General features: G+C 39.7%; 1 protein-coding gene across 1 annotated transcript in view; it reads left to right on the top strand.

Annotated features, from left to right (window-relative positions):
• The window catches only part of LOC139722287 (cubilin-like), a 66,940-nt gene extending 44,016 nt beyond the window's left edge, over positions 1-22,924 (top strand). Inside the window, exons 21-36 of the mRNA XM_071633595.1 lie at positions 125-212; positions 813-962; positions 1,627-1,772; positions 2,899-3,067; positions 4,057-4,238; positions 5,905-6,076; positions 6,833-7,026; positions 8,071-8,254; positions 9,052-9,233; positions 9,763-9,949; positions 11,996-12,189; positions 14,144-14,311; positions 14,608-15,009; positions 15,071-15,092; positions 18,354-18,547; positions 22,769-22,924. Of these exons, the coding sequence (XP_071489696.1) occupies positions 125-212; positions 813-962; positions 1,627-1,772; positions 2,899-3,067; positions 4,057-4,238; positions 5,905-6,076; positions 6,833-7,026; positions 8,071-8,254; positions 9,052-9,233; positions 9,763-9,949; positions 11,996-12,189; positions 14,144-14,311; positions 14,608-15,009; positions 15,071-15,092; positions 18,354-18,547; positions 22,769-22,924 (2,790 nt within the window). The remainder of the gene's footprint in view (positions 1-124; positions 213-812; positions 963-1,626; positions 1,773-2,898; positions 3,068-4,056; positions 4,239-5,904; positions 6,077-6,832; positions 7,027-8,070; positions 8,255-9,051; positions 9,234-9,762; positions 9,950-11,995; positions 12,190-14,143; positions 14,312-14,607; positions 15,010-15,070; positions 15,093-18,353; positions 18,548-22,768) is intronic.

Below are 22,924 nucleotides of genomic sequence, written 5' to 3'. Positions count from 1 at the left end.
AGGATTAGAACATTATGTCCTCTTGCCGATAAACACTTGGAGCTTCAATACCTGTTTGATGAAAAAATGCTTGCTTGATCAGATAAGAAACTTGAACACTGTGACTTGACCTTCTGACCTGTAGGTCATAGTTCAGTTCTTCCATGGCCCGACCTTTGCCCTCCACCAAGTTGAAGCTGAGTTTAGGAGCAGAGAGAGAGTCCAACCAGCAGGTGAGTTGGAGGAGAATTTTATTTCGTAGATGCCATGTCTATAGCACACCTCCTACGTGGTTTTCATTTTAATTCACCCATTTCTTGCTGGAATTCAGTGTGATGCATGGTTATACTCTTGAGATTACTGTACAAGCTGTAATATGTGTGCATGGTTTCGTGTTTGCAGATTTTGAGAATCGCCTTTAAACTGCACAAATAATGCATAAACATATGCAAAAATGGCATTAAAAAAAATCATGTCATGCCAGGAATAGATAGTATGCAACTAATAGCTACTATAGATCTTTCATGTAGTACATCGTCACTGGGGAGACAAGACCTTGTATCTCAAGTTTTGGTGAAAATTACTTTTTTTGGATTGATCGGCTTACAATCAGTTCAGTGATGTCCTGTCCAAATCCTAGCTGTCCTACCTCCAAAAATGAAGACACCACGGCATGTCAAAGGAAAGGCTCTCCCGTTTGTTATAGTGCTTTTGCTACCATATTGTTGTGCTCTCCTGAACATTTGACATTTTGTAGATACAAGGTCTTGTCACCCCAGCAACGACATATGAAATACAAAACTGAGATCAGAAATGTTCTTATGTTATGACAGATGCTGAGGTTCTGACTAACCAGGCCGGTGGGGCGTTTGCCAGCCCAAACTATCCCCACCCTTACAACGGGGACTCCAAAAAGGAATTCCTCTTCCATGCTCCTCCTGAGCACCTGGTCATCGTTGTCTTCAAGGACTTCTCACTGGAAGGTAATACCCCATTTATACAGGGCATTTAGAACGGTCCAATAGTGCTCCTGAAAGGATCAAATCTATTTATGAACAGACAAAGTGGCCATGAAGCTCTCTGAAGATATGCCCCTCTCGAGGTTAGGTTCAGGAGCACTCATAAAGCACTCTACATGTATATATCTCCATATAAAATGAATGTTTCAATTGCTGTTAATTGTCATGAGAACCACTTGCCCTTAGAATGATATGTTGATGATGTGCTTTGAAAAGAAAATGGTTCTGCATTATTTTACAAGGATCATAGCAGGGAAAAGTCCCACACCTTTGTGTTAAATTTCTAGCAAGGCTGCAGCTGGGATGATTGAAGCAGGTCAATACTTAAAGTACATGGCTGTTTGAGGAAAGTGGTGCTCAATGCCAGCATGTTCAGAATCTTCTAGAGACATGCAGGTCTATGATATGGAAAGGAGGGACGTTTTCTGAAATTAATCCCTTTAGTGCTGGTCTGTTAACATGCTATATATGATCCACATCTTCTCTTCAGCTTGTTGTAGTCTTGCCTAACATAGCAGCAACAGATCCCTACTGTGAATAGTGTATTCTCATGATAGGCTCTTGAACTGGTACTGAGCAAAGCGATAGAAATTGCTATGATTTCTTTGTGTAAACTTCATCTTTCCAGGCGCTATTGAACCTAGCAATCTTCAGACAAGCAGAAGACGACGACGACGACGCAGTGCCAGTGGAAAGTCTCATTACAGACACATGTATCGCAGACAGGCCCAGAGTGAGCCCTCTACGGCAGAGTGTGAATATGACTCGGTCACGGTGAGAGTGTACAATATCTTTTCCTTTCATGCCCAAGTAAAGGAAGGGGGAACTAGGAGAGGAACAGACTTGAAAGTTCTTTTCTCTTACAGTCATACTAAAATGTTTGACATATGTTTCTGGAAGAATAATGCAGGAAATTGTGACTATTAGTAAACCCGTCGTTGATATTACCTGTAATTTAACCCATCTATATAGTCTTTAAGAAAAATTGGAGAGGGATGTAAACAAGTTGAAAGAGATCCTCTTATAGATCTTCTTCATGTGCACCGTGCATAGATTCCAGACAAAGTAGCAGTTTACTTGGGAATAAATTGCAAGAGTCTTTTAGATAATTAAATAGATATTTTTAAAGGTTTGTTAGGATTGTATTCAAACATAATTCAGGCAAAATGAAGTGTTGAAAAAAAGAAATATTTCTGCTGTAAATTTACATTCAAACAAACTTTATAAAACGGTTGTCATCATATCCTTAAATGCAATGACCAATGATCACAATAATTACCGTTAAAGAGTGATATTGTATTCTGCTGCATTTGAATGGTAGAAGCTGAAACAGATGCTTGAACGTAGAGACCTTGCCTGTCTTGTCACACAAGATGATTTCTTGGCTGCAGTCATGCTCCAGTTTTTTTTTCCATTATTGTGGTTTTCAAACACGTTCAGTTTATTACATGGTAGCATAACATGGTTGCATGTATACAACTTTTCATCTGTAAAAAGAAAGAAAAAAAAAAATTGTATCAAAATGGTGACATAAAATGCTGAAAAGGATGTGTTTTGGATCTCAATTCTGCCAGAATCGGATTCACTGAAATTGAATGAACGCTACAAATTTTTCAATCATGATTCTACATTTATGACATTATTTTCTGGCCGACTTTCAGGTCCGTGCAAAATCAAATCAGAAAGTGCACACCGAAGTTGACCTGTACTTCCTGGGTCAAACTTTGCAGTTCACCGTACAATGGCAGTCCTTGAGTTGAGATAGAATCGGCATTGATAAAAAATTGCAGGAATACTCTCTCACAGGTTACAGCATGCATGTCAGCATTTTGCATCATTAATCATGTTCACGTTTCTGGCTTTAAGAATTGCATGAACACAGCCCTCGTTTCATTTCCAGGTGGAGGACGTGTTAGAGGACACGGTAACAAGTTACTGTGGTGACCAGCAGCCGTTTGGAGTGACGACCCAAGGTAATGAGGCTGTGGTACGATTCACTTCAGACGCCACAGTGGAGAAGAGAGGGTTCAACGCTCTGTATGCTTTTGAGCCCCGACCAGCAGTCTCTGGTAAGTTAACCCTCCTCAGGACATCAGCCTCTAATCCTATTGACATTGTATGTCGGCAAGTTACCCTCTGGACAGAGAGAGTTAAATTTTCATGATACAATACTGGTTCACATATTAAACAAAAGCGGAGTCTGTTAAGTATCTCTATAACAGGAGACTCTCCTGCCTGGTAATCGAGCAAAGGTTTTGACTACATGAACATGCGGACAATAATATTATGAGAGTGTAGAGTAAATCACAAGTGGGAAGTGCAATATATCTCTTGTGGGGGTTCATCCCAGCAGGGCCTGTTTAACCCATTAAAGACTACTCTTCAGTATACTCGGGCAGGTGTCTTTGGGAGATGTGTGTTAAGGCAAAATCAGTTTATCCTCCTAGGGTTAATGGTCATGCCAGCTCTATAAGGTTGTAGATGCTCACTGGTGCTATCTTAGCCTTATTAGGTTATGTTTTTTGACTATACAACTAACTGCATATGACAAAACTAAAATTTAGCAGTATAAAGTTTAATGTTAAGTGGGAGGAAATACATCTTAAGTACCGGTAAGAGATTAACACCTGGCAAACTGGGCAAAAAGCGAACTTGAGTGGGAGATTTTGAGAAAAATGGCCTCAAAATGGGAGATCTCCCACTGAAAACGGGATGCTTGGAATCTTTACATCAGAATCACATTGACACATCTATGCAAGCAATCTTTAGTGTGAATATGAATCCATTTACAAGTCTCTAGATTGAAGCCTTGGATGGAATTTGATTGAGAAAAGATTTATTAGAAAAACACCAAACTTTGTGATAAGACTAAAACTATGAACTTTCACTTTTATGTGCATTGTTACAAAAGTATGTCTTCTGTATGTACAGCTTGTAATGTTTACATGAAATCACATTGATTTCATTTATTTTCTTTTTTATGAGGTGTGAAAAATAAAAGTGGAAGGTTGAACACATCGACGAGTGGTGACCAATTGATTGTTTTATGTCAACACAGATTGTGGGCAACTCTTCACAAGAGATGAGGGTGTGCTCCAGTCTCCAGACTACCCTAATCACTATCCCAATGGTGTCTACTGCCGAGATGTCATCCAAGTCGATCCAACCAATCGCATCGTCATCGACTTCAACTTCCTAAACATCCAGTCCGACCCGAAATGTAGCAAGGACTACCTGGAGGTTTGTGTGTTTGGTGCTCAGCTAGCCTCATTACTAGTCTTTCTACAGCTATCAATTTTAAGTTTATCTTTCTGAATGAATATCAGTCAGATAAAACTCTGTTTAGTGTAAGAAAATGGCAGCGTGAAAACAAGTCATGGAATTTTTCAATTCAGTTCAAAACAAATTTTATTTTCAGATTCACAAATTCTCATTTAGATACAAAAATGAATGAGTGTAATGCATATCATTAAAATGCATTTGAAAGTGGAAGAGAAAATGAGCAATGAACACATCAGGGAAACTTTGAGGAAGATCAAACAGTCCATCAAAAAGTTAAATGAATTTTTGAAGTTTTGGTGCCACTACTTCTGGATGGGAAGACTACTGCAGTTTGTGATGTCACATATGGAAAAGGATATAAAGAAAACAGAAAGAAACTTTTCTACATATTTTAATTTTTCTAGCATCATGAAAGAGCACTCAACTTAACTCCTTCAGAAAGCATGGGGAATGATATGACTCTTGACATGTGTAAGTAACAAGTCGAGTGAATGTGCACTTTCAAAATAGAAATAACATTTTGTGGAATTCTCAGTATATTTTCTTAATACAGTACTCTCCGCGTAATCAGGTATCGCTTAAACGGGTACTCCGTTTAATTGGGTAGTAATGTCAAAATCAGTTCCAATGCACATTAAAATTACCTGATAATCGGGTTTCCTCTCCGCATAAATGGGTAAATAATTTTCTTCTAATCTAATTTCTACCCACATTTTATCACAGATATAACATTTTAAGAATCATGTATGTCAAATTTTCCATGGCTAATCGCATTCTGTGCCTAATTTGCAAAGAAGACCGATCATTTGGGGAGTGATCAAACATGAAAACACATGTACCAGTACCAACTTGCCACACGTAAACGAGCATTACACATGTGGCTGGCACTCTTAGACATAGACAGACAGGAGTTGAACACACTTGCGCTCCTCCCTTGCTCCACAACAACATTCACAATACGAGAAATTTGCAAAGAAAATCAGCCCATGCAACAGCTCCATATTTTGCTCTTCCCCAGTCAATTCTCGAAAAGTAACTCGACGTTCTACGTGACTAGTGCACGCAAAGAGACATGTTCATTTCGGAAAACGCCTTCATGTTAGCGAGCTAGAGTCTATAGTCAAACATCAAAGTTTTCTGAAGACATATATTTGTCCATAAAAAAAGGGTAAATTATTGTTCGTGACGGAGGAAGTGTAATGTATGTATAATGTGCAGTGCAAGCATGCGTGTTCAGCATACAGTGTAGGTATTTGGTGCAGTGTACAATGCATGTACATACACATCGTGTGTGTCAATTGTGAATAAGACGTGTTCTTCTGGTAATCGGGTACTCCGCTTAATCGGGTAAGAAACGCTCTGCCCCAGCCTACCCGATTATGCGGAGAGTACTGTATATCATTGTCCTGCAATGACGTCACAAACTGTTGTAATCTTTTCATCCGGCAATGGCAGCACTGAAATTTGAAAACTTCATGACTTTTGAATCGATTGTCAAATTTTCCTCAAACTTCACCGATGTGTTCAACTTTATATCGCTGCATTCACCCAATCTACATAATACATATTTGGGTGAACTTGGCCTCTAAAGGTTGGTTTCTCATGGTGCATCCTCTATTCACAGGTGCGAGACGTCGTGACAGGTTACAAGCGAGTCTTCTGTGGCAAGTATTCCTCGTCCTTCAGCTGGGTTTCTAACACCAATCTCGTCTTTCTGACGTTTGTCAGCGACGACGCCAAAACATTCTCCGGATACGATGCAACGTATTCTGTAGAAGATCGGTCAGACGACCCCAGTGAGTTGAATGAACTTTACCAAGATATTTCTAGAGTAAACTCTTTACTTCTACCCGTTCATTTTCAGTTGCATACCAGGCTTGAGGTTGAAGACAATTAGATACTGTAGTTTGACACAACAGTTGGCACAAAGTAATGTTCATTTTCCGAATCAAATGTCAAAGTTTACAATCAGCAGATGAATTTCCAGATATGATCATTGTTGGCATTATTCTCCCTACCTCAAATTATGCGCACATGAATGTTGCTTTGAAAATTGCCAACAGTTCATGGTGTCAAGTAGGTTTTGGAATGATATCATGAAGGCATTGTATTTACTGTATTATTATTCGCAGCATGAAATATTTGCAAATTGGAGCCAACGGCCTTTTTTGTGGCATGAAATTTTCGCGCTAGCTTTTATTTTCGCACTAGTTTCTGGTTGCGCGAAATGCGCGAAAATTTCAACTCCACGAAATGTCCACTTTTACAGTAGTGTAGACAAGAACTTTCGCGTGCATTGTAATTTCGCAAATCTTGGCGCTCACAAAATTTGCAAAATTAAAATGCACGCAAACATTCCTCGTGTACAGTATTACTCTGACATTACAGGTATGAGATTTGTCTCTACTTCAATAATGTGAAAAATATTGGTTTATTTGTTCTTTTTTGTTTTTGTATGTTTATATCATATGTCTGTGTTCCAGTGGATGTCAGTAACATTACTTGTAAATGTGATGTTATCCTAACAAGATGTCTGATGTTTTCCTACACAGCCTGTGTGTACAATATTACTGGCTCGTCTGGCACTATCCACTCGCCACGCTTCCCTCGCGACTATGCCAACCAACTTCGATGCGAGTACAACATCACGGTTGACCCAGGGTACGGCATCCAGCTGACGTTTCAGGAGTTCCATCTTGAGCCGCCGCTTCCTGGAAGTACTCAATGTACTTTTGACTATGTCCAGGTGAGTTGGGTCGGAGGTCAGTGTACTTTTGACTACATCCTGGTGATTGGGTCGGAGGTCAGTGTACTTTTGACTATATCCTGGTGAGTTGAGTGGGAGGTCGGTATGCTGTTGACTATGTCCAGGTGAGGTGGTTTGGAGGTCATTGTACTTTTGCTACGTCCAGGTGAGTTGGGTCGGAGGTCAGTGTACTTTTGACTACATCCAGGTAAGTTGGGTCAGAGGTGAGCTGTCCGCTGATTTGCATATATGATTTAGATCAATTTTACCGTTGACAGAAAACGTGTGATATGATGTGATGTATTCTGTAGAAGATTGGTCAGATGACCCCAAGTGGGTTGAATAAACTGTACTGTGACATTCCGTCGACTGAGTGGGACGTGCGAACATGGCACATAAAGAGTTAAGAGTACAACCCAACATTTCACTCAGAACCAACTGACAGGTGTGTTAGTGCATACATCATGGGTTTTGGGGCAACTTACTTTACCAGGTTACAGCATGTACCTTGCTCTGTGAGATTAATGAATGAAGTAGGATCTTTTATAATTATGTGTGGGTTGTGACTCTGTCACACATGGGACCTCCATTTTTTATCTGAAAGGAATGGTATAGTACTGGTGGAGATGATGATTGGGTTTTTAACTTTTGCAAAATACCAAGAAACCACTTATGAAATAGTATACAGACCATACCATTCTAAGAGGAATTCAAAATTTATTAGGTGAAAATTGGTTTTGGAATGGCTGAAACATCCAAAAACAAAGTAAAACAAAGTAATCGTAATGAAAGATTTTTTTTTTAATTAGAATTGCTGTTTTTTGGATACAATGTACCTCTGCCATTTCAAAACCAATTTTCATCAAATAAACATCGAATTTTTCTTGGAATTACACATTCTTTCATATTTCATAAGAGGTTTCTCATTATCTCACCCAAAAAAAAAACAAAAACAAAAACAAAAACTATATAATCCCTTTAATATGAAAGGGACAAAGAGTTTTGCTTCTTAACAAGAGGGAACGAATGTCTTTCTCCCCACAGATCATCGACCCGACAACAGTCAATGTAGTGACGGCAGAGAAGCTGTGTGGAAAGAAGAATCCATTTGAACGTCTGGTGGAGACCAACCAAGTCACCATCATCTTTAATAGTGACTTCATTTCCTTCTATGAGGGATTCTTGGCTGAATACCAGCAGGTTTCCCTCGGTGTACAAAACATTGAGAGTAAGTTTGGTAAAAAAGCAGATTAAGTCTCAATGGCTGTGGTCACACTGGCAAAACTTCAAGAAGTTAAACTTTGAGAACACTTTGCAAAATAATTGCTTGCATGTTCACACTGGCTGCCAAAATTCTAGGAGTTTCAGATCTTGATGAGTTCTCGAAGTTTGTGTCACTGGTGGACAAGCGCATCAAAGAAAAAGGACATAGTGCACCCCATTTGACAGCTTCAGAGGCAATACAAACAGGAAGTGGATTGGGCACATGACAAACTTTACAAAGTTTCAGCTGCATGTGCATTCAGATTGCACAAACTTCAAGAATATTTGTGGACGTTGGGGAAATTTTAAAAAAATTTGCATTCAGACTGGCCAAACTTCAACTTCGAGATGTTTTGCTAGTGTGAGAGTGGTTAATCTCACTCTGGTTTATCTCTTTCACCAAAACCTTCATTATTCCTCAACTCAGAGTGAAAAACAAATTTACATAATGAAACACAGGAACTTTTTTCAGGGCCATCTCCTATTATAAAAAAAGGGGGGAAAAACACCCTCTCTCCAACAACTTATGTACAACGTTGTATATGAAGTGTATTTGTGTACATGTTGACATGGGTGTGGATAAAGGATAACATCTCTCATATTTTATATTTATTTGGCTTGAATTTGTGCAGTATACGTGTAATAATCTGGTTTTCATTCACTGCATATTGTGTTTTAGGACATATTGTAGAAAGTTTCATATATTCATATGGGATGTTCTCCAGTGAGGCTAAGATATCCAGCACAATTATTTTCCCTCAGGTTGTAACGAAGAGCTGACGGGAACATCAGGGTATTTCTCCAGCCCTGGTTACCCTGGCAACTACCCAGACAACGCTCTCTGCATCACTCGGATCATTGTTCCCGAAGGCTACCACGTCATCATCACATTCAATGACTTCAACACCGAGGGTTATACAGGATGTCCATATGACTTTGTACTGGTGAGCATCTTTTGAATGAAATCCAGATATTTTGTATACATGTGGACAATAATATATTATTCCATAGAATGTTATCTGCAGTATACATACGTGTATTTCATTTCTTTTCATTTCATTTGATGAGTTTTTTTACCATTAATATTCATGACATACCAAAGAACAAAGAATCTTCAGGAAAAATACATACTAGTAGTATGTTATAATTCTGACTTAAAAGAAGGTGAAATTTCAGAAATTTTCTCCTTTGTCCATGCTACACCTAATATTGGTGTGTATGTACAATATATTTCTTTCTTCTACAAATTTCATTCACACTGTTGTATTAGAACATCCCAACACAAGTTACCTGTTCATGTAACTTCTCAGGAAATACCAGCCTTATCAGATCACTCAATAGCTCTCATGTTTCGTGTAAATGTACCCCTATATTTTGTGATTTGATCTAAACTGGAATAAGTGTATCTGAATTGAAGTGAATTAAATGTCATGACCCTTGAACTCTAGTTTGCCCTTTGACCTTTGCCTTCAGGTGGAAGATTTGGTTTCGGGACTGAGTGAGAAGTTCTGTGGCAGGAAGCAATATTCCTTCACCTGGACATCTCAGAGTAACCAGGTGACCGTGACGTTTAAGAGTGACGATAGGACGCCCTCATCTGGTTTCTATGCATCGTACGAGTCTGAGGCAGACCCGCAGCCTTCAACACTTCCCATCACAGGTACGTAGTCTTATTGCTCTTTGTTTTTCAGCAGTGGTACACCAGTACTGCTGCAAGAAAATAAATAGACTCAAAGATATCATTGCTCAAAAGGTGTATAGTCAAATGGATGTTACAATGAAAGCACGGTTTCTTCAGAACTGGATATAAACATAAAACAAGAAGTTAGCAAAACTCAAAGAAGAAACATATGGAATCATGTAGTTGCTGCAATCAGAATCTGAAATTGCAGTTGTGACTCTGCTTTACTGATGTAGGCCTTGAAAAAAAAATGGAGATATGGTTTAATAATATCTTGTGTCTGTTGGAGCTACTAGTATATCAGCCAGTACAATATCTCACAAAAGTGAGTACATTCACCCCTCACATTTCAACGATTCATCACATTTTTGCAACAGATATATTGAAACAACAACCATAAGGTTTTTTTGTGTTGACTGTGAGATGCACTCTCTAAAGTTGCCATTAATCTTGGAAATTATGACAAGCTGTGCTATCTAGGCAACAAAAAATATTTCCATCCAACACATACATGTATTGTGCAATGACTACCTTAGTATGTATTCAAGTTTTATTTCTGTATATCAGATGTCCATTGTCTTCTCTCCATCTCTCTCCTCTTTCCTTCTTTCCTTCTCTTTCCTTCTCTTTCCTTCTCTTTCCTGCTCTTTCCTTCTCTTTCCTTCTCTTTCCTTCTCTTTCCTTCTCTTTCCTGCTCTTTCCCTCTCTTTCCTTCTCTTTCCTTCTCTAGTTCTTTCCTTCTCTTTCCTGCTCTTTCCTACTCTTTCCTTTTCTTTCCTTTTCTTTCCTTCTCTTTCCTGCTCTTTCCTGCTCTTTCCTGCTCTTTCCTTCTCTTTCCTGCTCTTTCCTTCTCTTTCCTTCTCTTTCCTGCTCTTTCCTTCTCTTTCCTGCTCTTTCCTGCTCTTTCCTTCTCTTTCCTTCTCTTTCCTTCTCTTTCCTTCTCTTTCCTGCTCTTTCCCTCTCTTTCCTTCTCTTTCCTTCTCTAGTTCTTTCCTTCTCTTTCCTGCTCTTTCCTGCTCTTTCCTGCTCTTTCCTTCCCTTTCCTTCTCTTTCCTTCTCTTTCCTGCTCTTTCCTGCTCTTTCCTTTTTTTTCCTTCTCTTTCCTTCTCTTTCCTTCTCTTTCCTTCTCTTTCCTTTTCTTTCCTTCTCTTTCCTTTTCTTTCCTTCTCTTTCCTTCTCTTTCCTGCTCTGTCCTACTCTTTCCTTTTCTTTCCTTCTCTTTCCTTTTCTTTCCTTTTCTTTCCTTCTCTTTCCTTTTCTTTCCTTCTCTTTCCTTCTCTTTCCTGCTCTGTCCTACTCTTTCCTTCTCTTTCCTTCTCTTTCCTTCTCTTTCCTTCTCTTTTCTTCTCTTTCCTGCTCTTTCCTTCTCTTTCCTTCTCTTTCCTGCTCTTTCCTGCTCTTTCCTTCTCTTTCCTTCTCTTTCCTTCTCTTTCCTGCTCTTTCCTTCTCTTTCCTTCTCTTCTCTTTCCTTCTCTTTCCTTCTCTTTCCTTCTCTTTCCTTCTCTTTCATGCTCTTTCCTACTCTTTCCTTCTCTTTCCTTCTCTTTCCTTCTCTTTCCTTCTCTTTCCTTCTCTTTCCTTCTCTTTCCTTCTCTTTCCTGCTCTTTCCTACTCTTTCCTTCTCTTTCCTTCTCTTTCCTGCTCTTTCCTTTTCTTTCCTTCTCTTTCCTTCTCTTTCCTTCTCTTTCCTTCTCTTTCCTTCTCTTTCCTTCTCTTTCCTTCTCTTTCCTTCTCTTTCCTTCTCTTTCCTTCTCTTTCCTTCTCTTTCATTCTCTTTCCTGCTCTTTCCTGCTCTTTCCTTCTCTTTCCTGCTCTTTCCTTTTCTTTCCTTCTCTTTCCTTGTCTTTCCTTCTCTTTCCTTCTCTTTCCTGCTCTTTCCTTTTCTTTCCTTCTCTTTCCTTCTCTTTCCTGCTCTTTCCTTCTCTTTCATTCTCTTTCCTTCTCTTTCCTTCTCTTTCATTCTCTTTCCTGCTCTTTCCTGCTCTTTCCTTTTCTTTCCTTCTCTTTCCTCCATGGTCTATCCAGGCTGTGAGTATGGCGGATTCACAGAGATCAGTCAGGATTCTGGAGTGCTCCAATCTCCAAACTACCCAAACCTTTACCCTCTCAACGTCGACTGCGTCGTCCGCATCAACGTTCAGCCCTACTTTGTCTGCGTCATCACCTTCACCTACTTCTCTCTAGAGGACTCCAGCTCCTGTAAATATGACTTCTTGAAGGTATGTCCCTCTGTATGACACAATGATTGGGGATGGGGGCTTGAGGCAATTATCAGGGGGGTTAGGAATAAATCCAGACTTTGTTCTCTACAGTCAACATTTGGCTAGAACAGGACATAAAATGGAGGTCCCATGTGTGAGAGAGTCACAACTCATGCACGTTTTAAAGATCCCACTTAATTTATTCTTTACAAAGAGCAGGTTGTGTAACCAAGTGAAATGGCACTACCTTGCATCCAACTGGACCTCATGGAAGACCAGCTGATACAGCTGAATATGGGCTATCCTGCAATCTTCTCAGATGGAAAAAAAAAAACACTTTTCTATCACACGATTATGAGAATTCTGTGCACATATTTGTCCCCGCCGAACGAGTTCGAGCAGGGGACTATGAAACGGGCTCCGTATGTGTGTGTGTCCGTGTGTCCGTCCGTCCGTCTGTGCGTCCGTGTGTGATCAAAATGTTCAATTTGCTACTTCTCTGTCATTTATGAGCCAATTTTGATTCTGTTTGCTTTATATGATAGCACTACATGGGAGCTTTGAAACTTCTACACAGAATTTCAGTTGTGACCTTTGACCTTGACCTTTGACCTATATTGTACATTTTGCTTCAAAATGCTACTCCTTCGCCATTTCTAACCCAATTTCGATTCTGTTTGCTTTATGTGATGGCACTAGGTGAGGGCTTCAAAACTTCTACACAGAATTGTGACCTTTGACTTCTTTGACCTTTGACCTTGATTTTTGACCTATATTGTACATTTTGCTACAAAATGCTACTCCTTCGCCATTTCTAACCCGATTTCGATTCCGTTTGCTTTATGTGATGGCACTAGGTGAAGGCTTCAAAACTTCTACACAGAATTGTGACCTTTGACTTCTTTGACCTTTGACCAAGATTTTTGACCTGTATTGTACATTGGCTACAAAATGCTACTCCTTCGCCATTTCTAACCCGATTTTGATTCCATTTGCTTTTATATGTGATGGCACTAGGTGAGGGCTTCAAAACTTCTACACAGAATTTTGACCTTTGACTTCTTTTACCTTTGACCTTGATTTTTGACCTATATTGTACATTTTGCTACAAAATGCTACTCCTTCGCCATTTCTAACCCGATTTCGATTCTGTTTGCTTTATGTGATGGCACTAGGTGAGGGCTTCAAAACTTCTACACAGAATTTTGACCTTTGACTTCTTTGACCTTTGACCTTGATTTTTGACCTATATTGTACATTTTGCTACAAAATGCTACTCCTTCGCCATTTCTAACCCGATTTCGATTCTGTTTGCTTTATGTGATGGCACTAGGTGAGGGCTTCAAAACTTCCACACAGAATTTTGACCTTTGACTTCTTTGACCTTTGACCTTGATTTTTGACCTGTATTGTACATTTTGCTACAAAATGCTACTCCTTCGCCATTTCTAACCCGATTTCGACCCCGTTTGCTTTATGTGATGGCACTAGGTGAGGGCTTCAAAACTTCTACACAGAATTTTGACCTTTGACTTCTTTTACCTTTGACCTTGATTTTTGACCTATATTGTACATTTTGCTACTTCCAGCGGGAACATATATTACGCACCGCGTAATTTCTACTTTTCCTTGTTGATAACTGCAATTCATAGATTTTCTGTTTGTTTGGTTGGTTTGAAAATTCTGACGGAAATAAATGGGTTAGGTTGAGACATTGATGAAGTGACTTGCTGACAGGAAAAATGCCAGTATCGATTCTTGCTTTGTCGTTGTGGCTAGTATTGCAGCATCCTCCTGGAAATTCAGTAATTGCCTTGGAGTAATGAAAATTTTATAGAAGACTTTAGTTCTCTGTGATTACAGTGCTTATGTTTCATTTTGGAAATTAGTTAAATTATTCTTCAAATGAGAGTGACATGCTGGTGAGTGATTTGTAAATTGCCACCAATTGTCTGGATTTCCTTGTTGCTAGGTAACCAGCATCCCAGATGGTGCCAGTGAGAAGTTTTGTGGTTCCAGGCCTTCCTTCACCTGGCGTTCTCATTCCTCTACATGTGAAGTTCACTTCCACAGTGATGAATATGTCAAGGCCTCTGGCTACACAGCTGAATTTACTGCAGCCCCACAGATTCCAAGCAATGTAAGTTAATATTTGGAATATACTGTAAAAGCAAACAGCATTGAAAATTATGATTATGTCAAGTAATATTTGATTAACAGTTTATTCTAGTAAGAATCTGGACTGAGTGTAATTTAGGCTCATAAAGATCTTATTTCTGTTTATAACAAGAATACATATTTTTGTGCTGCTTAACAAATATCTGCATGTTCCTTAATTTTCACAGAATATTCAGCCACCCTATGGTCCTTACCAGAACTACCCACCACAACCGCAAATTCCAGTATACAACCAGCCTCCTCAACCCGTGATACCAGCCCCCTATGAACCTCCTCAACCAGTGGTACCATTACCCTATGAACCTCCTCAACCAGTGGTACCATTACCCTATGAACCTCCTCAACCTGTGGTGCCATTACCCTATGAACCTCCTCAACCTGTGGTGCCATTACCCTATGAACCTCCTCAACCTGTGGTGCCATTACCCTATGAACCTCCTCAACCTGTGGTGCCATTACCCTATGAACCTCCTCAACCAGTGGTACCATTACCCTATGAACCACCCCAACCTGTGGTACCATTACCCTATGAACCTCCCCAACCAGTGGTACCATTACCCTACGAACCACCTCAACCTGTACAACCTCCTCCATACGTTCCACCAGAGCCCGTGGTACCAGCACCATATGGACCGCAGCCAGTTGTTCCAGCAGAGCCAGGTTTGTTGATTTATCTCACACTGTGTAATGTTTCACTGTATTATCCCTTATCTTCTTTCAGCTTTTTGTCTCGCCCACCGGAGGTGAAGGCGAGACTAAGGGATCCAAATGGTGTCCGTCCGTCGTCCGTCCGTCGTCCGTCCGTCGTCCGTCCGTCGTCCGTCGTCCGTCGTCCGTCACAAATGTTAAAGTTTACCTGCAAGACTCTCTTATGATGCATAACTTGGCAACTGTTACAGCAATGGCAGCCACACTTGGGTGATAGAAGCACTAGGGGTATCTTCATGTTATGGTGTTGTCAGAGGTCATGTGATGAGGTCAAAGGTCATTTGAGGTCATATATTAAAGGGTATGTGCAAGACCCTCTTTTCTATGTTAAAGTTTACCTGCAAGACTCTCTTTTGACAAATAACTTCACATAAGTTGCTTGGATTACAACCTAACTTGGGTCATAGATGCACTGGGGGTACCTTCATGTTATGGTGCCGTTGGAGGTCAAAGGATAAGGTCAAAGGTCATTTGAGGTCATACGTTAAAGTTTACTTGCAAGACTCTCTTACCACTCGTAACTCGACACATGTTGCTACAATAGCAATCAAACTTGGGTGATGGATGCACTGGGGGTACCTTCATGTTATGGTGCCGTAAGAGGTCACATGATAAGGTCAAAGGTCATTTGAGGTCATACATTAAAGTTTAATTGCAAGACTCTTATCACACATAACTCAGCACATGTTGCTACAATGGCAATCAAACTTGGGTGATGGTAGATGTCTCTTGGGAAGTTGAAGGTAACCACAAGGTCAAAGGTTACAGACAGGGGTCAACAAACTTTTAGGGTCCAATGTTAAGTTTTTAGGGTGCATTTCGTTTATGGCTCATAACTTTTGATCCCTTTGTCCGTTTGTGACCAAACTTGGATGGAACATGTTCCTTGGGGAGGTGAAGGTCGTCACAAGGTCAAAGGTCACAGACAGGGGTCAACAAACTTTTAGGGCCCAATGTTATGTTTTTAGGGCGCGTTTTGATTGTGGCTCATAACTTTTGATCCCTATGTCCGTTTGTGACCAAACTTGGACGGTAGATGTCCCTTGGGGAGTTAAAGGTCATCACAAGGTCAAAGGTCACAGAAAGGGGTCAACAAATTTTTAGGGCCCAATGTTAAGTTTTTAGGGCGCGTTTCGATTATGGCTCATTACTTTTGATCCCTTTGTCAGTTTGTGACCAAACTTGGATGGTGAATGTCCCTTAGGGTATTGAAGGTCACCACAAGGTCAAAGGTCATAAGCAGGTCAATTAACTTCTGGGAGTTATAAAAAATATTAATTCCTTGTACGCGAATGGGCGAGACACAATTTGGCGATTGCCTTGTCTTTATTCAGGTATCATTTTACTTTGACCCTTAAATTTTGTTGTCTTATTGTATTCCCTTTGTGTTCTCCTTGTAACCAAATGATATTGATAATAGTTTTAAATTATTATTGTTGATATGCATTTATGTGCTTGGGTTTTATTCCTTCAGTGACGAAATGAGGGAGAATTGTAAGATAACATATTGCCCAGAAGCTGTTCTCCCAATCAAGCGAATTCTTTACTGATAATGGTCTCCCCAACCTTTATACCTTAACCGTAACAGGGCCGGGCAGAATCCACCCCCTCGATGTTTCGCGCTATAATTCTGTAATGCGAGAAGGCCTTGTCGTGAGGCTTCTTGACTTTCTTTGTTCAAGTCTCTCGCAACTTTTGAGACCAAATTTGCAAAAGTCTGCACATACTTTTTCGAAGCCACGCCCATTTTTGAACGGCATGTCATCCCGAAACGGGCACAATTTTGTGATTTTGTGTTCATTTCCTATTGAAAACAGTGCTCTGTCATGAAAGTCATAAAAACCTGATTATTTTTACAATTAATCACTTTCATTGATTAATTTTTGCTAATTATGGTAGAAAAGTGGTAATTGACAATTTCCAATAAAAAACAAAGAAAAAACAAAAGTTGAAAAACAGAAATACATAAGAAATTCTGAAAACAATAAAATACATAAGAATTGAAATGACTGTTGGAAGTTTTTGTTATGTGCAATTGTTGAATATGCTAAAACAGAATTACAGACCAAAAAGTAGACTCTCAATGCTTTTGATTAGGCTAAAATATGATCCTGAGCTTAATTTGCATAATTAATCAATTAAAATTAGAAATTGATTGTTTCAAAAAATCTTACGACACAATCTTGTAGGTTATGACGTGGGTGTAATGCATGCCAAATTTCGTCGCAATCGCACCACTGATGGCCAAGATTTCGGGGGGGGGGGGGGGGGGGGGGGGGCTGAATCCCCCCCCCCCCCCCTCCGGTTTTAGCAAAGCCAAAAATGGCAGGCCTCATTAGGGTTAAGATACAATGAAATATTTGTACATATCAAACACATTAGTATATTTATTTCTTTTGAGTACTCTTGTTTATATTTTGATATGAAGATTGTAGAAAATGTCATAATGATTTCATTTGTGCAAGTGGAGAAATAAAACAGACTGAAACAAGATCAGACAGTGAACACCCTTTATGACAAACATGGTTATAATGAAATTCGTGATGTGGCGAAGTAAAAATTCAGGTCCCAAAATTATTATAAATATATCATAGTCAAATCTATACATCTATACCTATTGATAATGCTGCCCTCACTGTTCCACCTTTTACAGGGTCAAAGGTCATCTTGATCATGTCAAAATTTGCAAAAGTGCTTATTTATGCAATACCTTGATTGTTACCCAACAGATTTTATTCAGACTTGCTAGGGAGGAGTATGGGTGATCCTTCTACATTCAGGATACAACAGTTTGTGGTGACGGCGCCCTCAGTGTTCCGACTTTGGATGCCAATGCTCATTTCTTGTGTGTGCACTATCAGCCACATTTCTTTTCAGATTTTCTTCAAATTTGGCAAAAAGCTCCATTATAGTGAAATAAAGATGCCCATATTATTTTTGGTGGTGGCGCCCTTGCTTGTTCCGTCTTTATACATGAAAAGGTAAATTTTACAGGGTCTGCTTGTGTGTGCGACCCTGCCTTGTTTCTTGACCGATTTTTTTTTCAAATTTGGTATGTAAATGAATCATAATCAAATCTATACACCTACACCTATTTGGATTTTATTGTATCCTGCAACAGTTGCCATATCATACAAAATTCTGGCCTAAAAAGTAATCCAGATGGAGTATGGGAGACGGGTTCGGGGGATACATGTGCTCTATTGCGAGTGCTTGTAGTTGTAATGGAAGTCACTTGTATTTTGATATTTGACTTCGTGACCTTTATCCTCATGTCCATATTTTACATTTTTCAGCCACAGACTGTCAGCAATCCCTGCAGGCACTGCCCGGAGTGACCGGGTCCTTTGCCACCCCACAGTGGCCTGACCGCTACCCCATCAACGTCCAGTGTCAGACGGTCATCACCTCGGCCCTGGGCACGAGGATACGCATCAGCTTCTCCAGTTTTCACATAGAGGCGGAGAACTGTGCCTTTGACTATGTGGCGGTAAGTTTCCTCCTGAACCAAACAATGATTTCAAGCAAGTGAACAGTGAACCTGGACCATGTTTCACTAACATGGGAACTGTAGGAAGAATTTGGTAGCAAAACGTGTCAAGTGCCATTTTGTGGAAAATTAAAGATGGGTCCATCATCAGATAAAGAGCAAAAAAAAAAAGAAGAAGAAGAAAAACAAAACAACTTTCCAGTGATACCTTGCTTCTTTCATAAAAAACAATATTCTTGAAGTTATGATGAACAATATCCCATACTTTCTTTTTATAATATTTTTTCTTTCTTTCTTTTTTTAGCGGCTTTACTCACAAATTTCTCAAATCAACAATAATGGAGTTATCTCATTTTGCGATCAAAATCTTCATATGGAGCCAAAGAGTGAACCCAAAGCTGGGACAGATTCAGATCAGGGGGGTGTTTCGTAAAGCTGTTCTTAAAGTTACGAATGACTTAAGAATGACTGGTGATCAGTTCTGATGTGCTTATACCTATCATAATTTCAATGACTCAGCACTAGAACTGATCACCAGTCGTTCGTAAGTTGTTTGTAACTTCACGAACAGCCCTATTAAACACCCCCCTCTGATCTACCAAAGGGAAATGGGGAAGGATGCATGGACATTCAAGATGTATTCTAAAATGGGTCAAAGTTGGCACAAGATATTGGTGCGAGACTGCTTAGTGAAACGGTTTCTATCTAACTTATGAAGACTGACTGATCCCAAAATGGTCTCCAAAATACGTTGAATTGAACATACAATTGATTTTAGAGCTAAATGAAATGGGCCCCTTGACTGTGCTACAATGTATGTCTTGTGTCCCAAGAGAAATGCTGAAACATAAAACATGTTATCACTTACTTAGTGTTGCCTAGTCCAGTTTATAGATCATGTCTTTACCTGTCAGGCCAAGTAAAAAAAGAAACCAGTTTCTCGTCCTCGCGCGCATCGATTTTGGCCGCCGCATCGATTTTTTTACTATTTACTATTTTCAAAATGGCGCTCAAAATACCAAGAAATTCATAATTCTCGTCCCAGCCCGCTCCCCGCCCGCATCGATTTTCAGTTGCCGCATCGACTTTTTTTGATATTTTACTATTTTTTCGGCCGCCGAAAAAAAAAATCGACAATTCACCTACCAATCGTGATGTCTCATTTCTAATTACGCCTTGCGTCCTCTACTTAGCTGTAGTACAGCTGTAGCTTCTGTGCGTATGTAATAACGCATGCATTTCACACTGCGAGCTCGACAAGAAGGAATGACCCACAAAGCAGTTGAACTGTAGTTGGATGGGGGCGCGGGCGGGCGGGCGTGGCCTGGGCTGTGCAGTGGGGCTGTGATGTACAGCGCACTCGGTACGTCGTGATGTAGACAGGACGTTAGAGCACCTTTTGTACGTTTTTCTCGTGCTGTTGCTCGCTGCCCGCTTCATGTGCTGCTAGATTGATTGCGCAATGTAACCACATAATAGAGGAGACCAGCCAGCCAGCATAGCATGCGCGCGTTCTAGAGCTGGAAAAAAAAAATCGTGGAGTGCAGTGATGGAGAGAATCGATCTCAAGCGCACGTGTGCACAGCGAACGGCTTTAAATACCAGAGCTGCCAACCTTTGGAAGCACAAATTAGTACTCAGCAGCTCCAAAATTCGTATTTTTCTACCAGAATTCTTATTTTTTCAATCTCCCTCTTTTTGCTATTTTGAATTAAACTCGTCGACTTATGAGGCCTACAGGCTCTAAACATAACGTTATGGCACATGCCGAAGCATCGAGCTTGTCACCAGCACGATAAAGATGCCAAACTACGCAATGTTCAGCGTTGATTGATTGCTTTCTCGCAATGAATGTGTACATGTGCAAGAATGTGCCTCCAAAAACTTGCTGGGCTGATTATGGAAGTTTCCACTATCTAGCAGTGGACGTGGAATGCTTTCATCTTCTCAAGAGAGCTTCTTTGTGAGCGGATGCAATACTCTATGTATTCCGTGTTTCCAATTATCGTTTACTATGAAAACATAATCATGCGTTGTTTTCAGGCTTTTTTCATTTTATTGGATTTCAAACATCCGTATTTTCCGAAGTATTCCAATTTCTTTTCCCCTGACTGGAATCGGAAAGTCTGCTATAACGATGATCGCAAAATGCCGCGCTGTGTGTGGAAGCGCCGATGTGCAAACACGTGGCTTCACTTTCAAGTTTAAAGGAATGCGCGATGTGCTCCTGCCTATGAGAGGTTACTGCAAGTTCGATGACTCGAATGCGCCATAGCTGAGCTGAGCTGAATGGCTTGTTTACGGTAAACATGCAGTTTACATTCGATACGAAGAAATCATTACGTCTTTCACGAGGGAAAAACACACAAAACAAACGAACAAACAAAATACACCCACGAACGAATGTTGATAGCCAAAACTTTGAAAAGTAATACACAGTAAGCAGTTTTGATGAGCGTGAACTGAAATTGTCATTACACGTTGTATTTTGCTGTTTATATCGCTGCTGCTTCTTGGTAGCACTGTAATGACGGCCATGGGAGAAATGAAGGGAGAATGTGACTTACCTGCACAGGTGCATGTTTTACTACATATGTAGATTTGGTATACAATCATTCATCATCCAAATGATGAGTGATTACCAAATGTCTTTTTAGAACATGAAGAAACATCTTTAAATGTTTAATGTTATAATGCCATATCAGTATCATTTTGACATCCATCTGCAATTGTACAAGCCAGTTTCCAGTTGAATGTGCTACAATTGTACTATGAAGAAATGCAGATACATACCAGCTGTGTGGAGTCAAAACGTCACAAACACAAATGATAAATAAAGCAGTGTTTTGAATATCATGGAATCAATTTCAGTCGTACATTTGTTGAAAGACATGCACGTTTTATACCTGTTTCAATTAATAGCACAATACATCAGAATTGCAAGTACACTGGTATTAGAAAAGCCATTACAACACTAAATACCAGTATTAAGATGGTCATTTTCCCTTGACATCTGTGGTGGAAAGAAAAAGCAAATGTATTTCTGCATGCATGAAGTTTCGTTTCAAGTATGGTACATATATCTATTTGATTGAAAATGCACAGAGTGCAGACAAGACATACACTTGGGACCTGGTCTCTTATAACACAGCTACCAGAGTGATATTTCATTTCATTAATTGGATATAGAAAATAGTAAAGCCCTCTCTCGTTACCTTTCTCAGAATTACCGGACGAGAAACACATATTACTTTCATTTTGACAATCCTCGAAAAAATAGTAAGATATCAAATAGTAAGGACCTCCCTCATCACCTTGCTCAAAAAACCCGGACGAGAAACTACTTTCTTTTTTTACTTGGCCTTATAGGTACTGTTTGTAACAAAGAAAAATGCATACTGTAAAATGAGGAATGTTCGCGTTCATTTAAATTGCGCGAGAACCAAGATTCGCGAAATTAAAATGCACATGAAAGTTCTTGTCTACACTATATGCATTGAATGTTAGAGGCAACTTGCGAAATTTTCATGCCGCGAAAAAGGCCATCGGCTCCAATTCACTAAAATTTCATGCCACGAAAATATCATGTTTTACAGTACCGTTCTATTAACCTTTGATGGGTAGCTTCATTGTGTAACTGTCCTCACAACTGATTTTCCCGTAGGATTCACTGAAGTAAAAGGTCAAAAGCAAATAGCCCCCTCTATTGACTTCTACAGTGCCTCACTACACATGTGTTCATCACTGTGATGTGGCAAGTAATGGTCCATGGTATTTCCTTTGAAGTGACATTGTGTGAGCATTTCAGCCACCTGTTCAAGCATGATGAATATGCCTAACAGGAAAATTTACTGTTACCGTAAAACCAAAAATACTCGCTTCATGAAACCTTTGTAAATTGGGGCTAACAGCCTTCACAACTGGCATTCAATACATTGTGTAGAGAAACACTTTCATATGCATTTTACTTTTGTAAATTTGGCATCTTGCATAATTCATTTAAGTTTCTGGTTTTGCAGTACACTCTACTTTCTTGTGAAGTGATACTTGATTAATTCTTGCACATTTTGTTAGTTTCTGAGCATTTACAAAAATTGAGAAATATTTGTAAAATACATTTTTTTTCTGTGATAAAAATAATTTTTTCAAGTAACAAATAAAAATTGATTTCTTTGAGACACTCATCCAATCAATTTTGTTTGTTTTTTTCTTTTCATACAGATAATAGAAGCAGTGGCTACAGGCCTACCGCCTCGTTTGTGTGGAGAGAGGGAGCCCTTCGTCTACGAAACGAAGACAAATCATGTGACTATCACGTTTGTCAGTGATGCCTATGTGACCAGGCCTGGTTACCTAGCAACATACACACAAATTTAG

This window comes from Diadema antillarum, unplaced genomic scaffold, assembly GCF_040938485.1.
Source record: "Diadema antillarum isolate AM-2024a unplaced genomic scaffold, OU_Dant_1.0 scf00000163, whole genome shotgun sequence".
Lineage (NCBI taxonomy): Eukaryota > Metazoa > Echinodermata > Echinoidea > Diadematoida > Diadematidae > Diadema > Diadema antillarum.
Note: the sequence above shows the minus strand (reverse complement) of the source record. Positions and strands in the feature narration are given on the sequence as shown.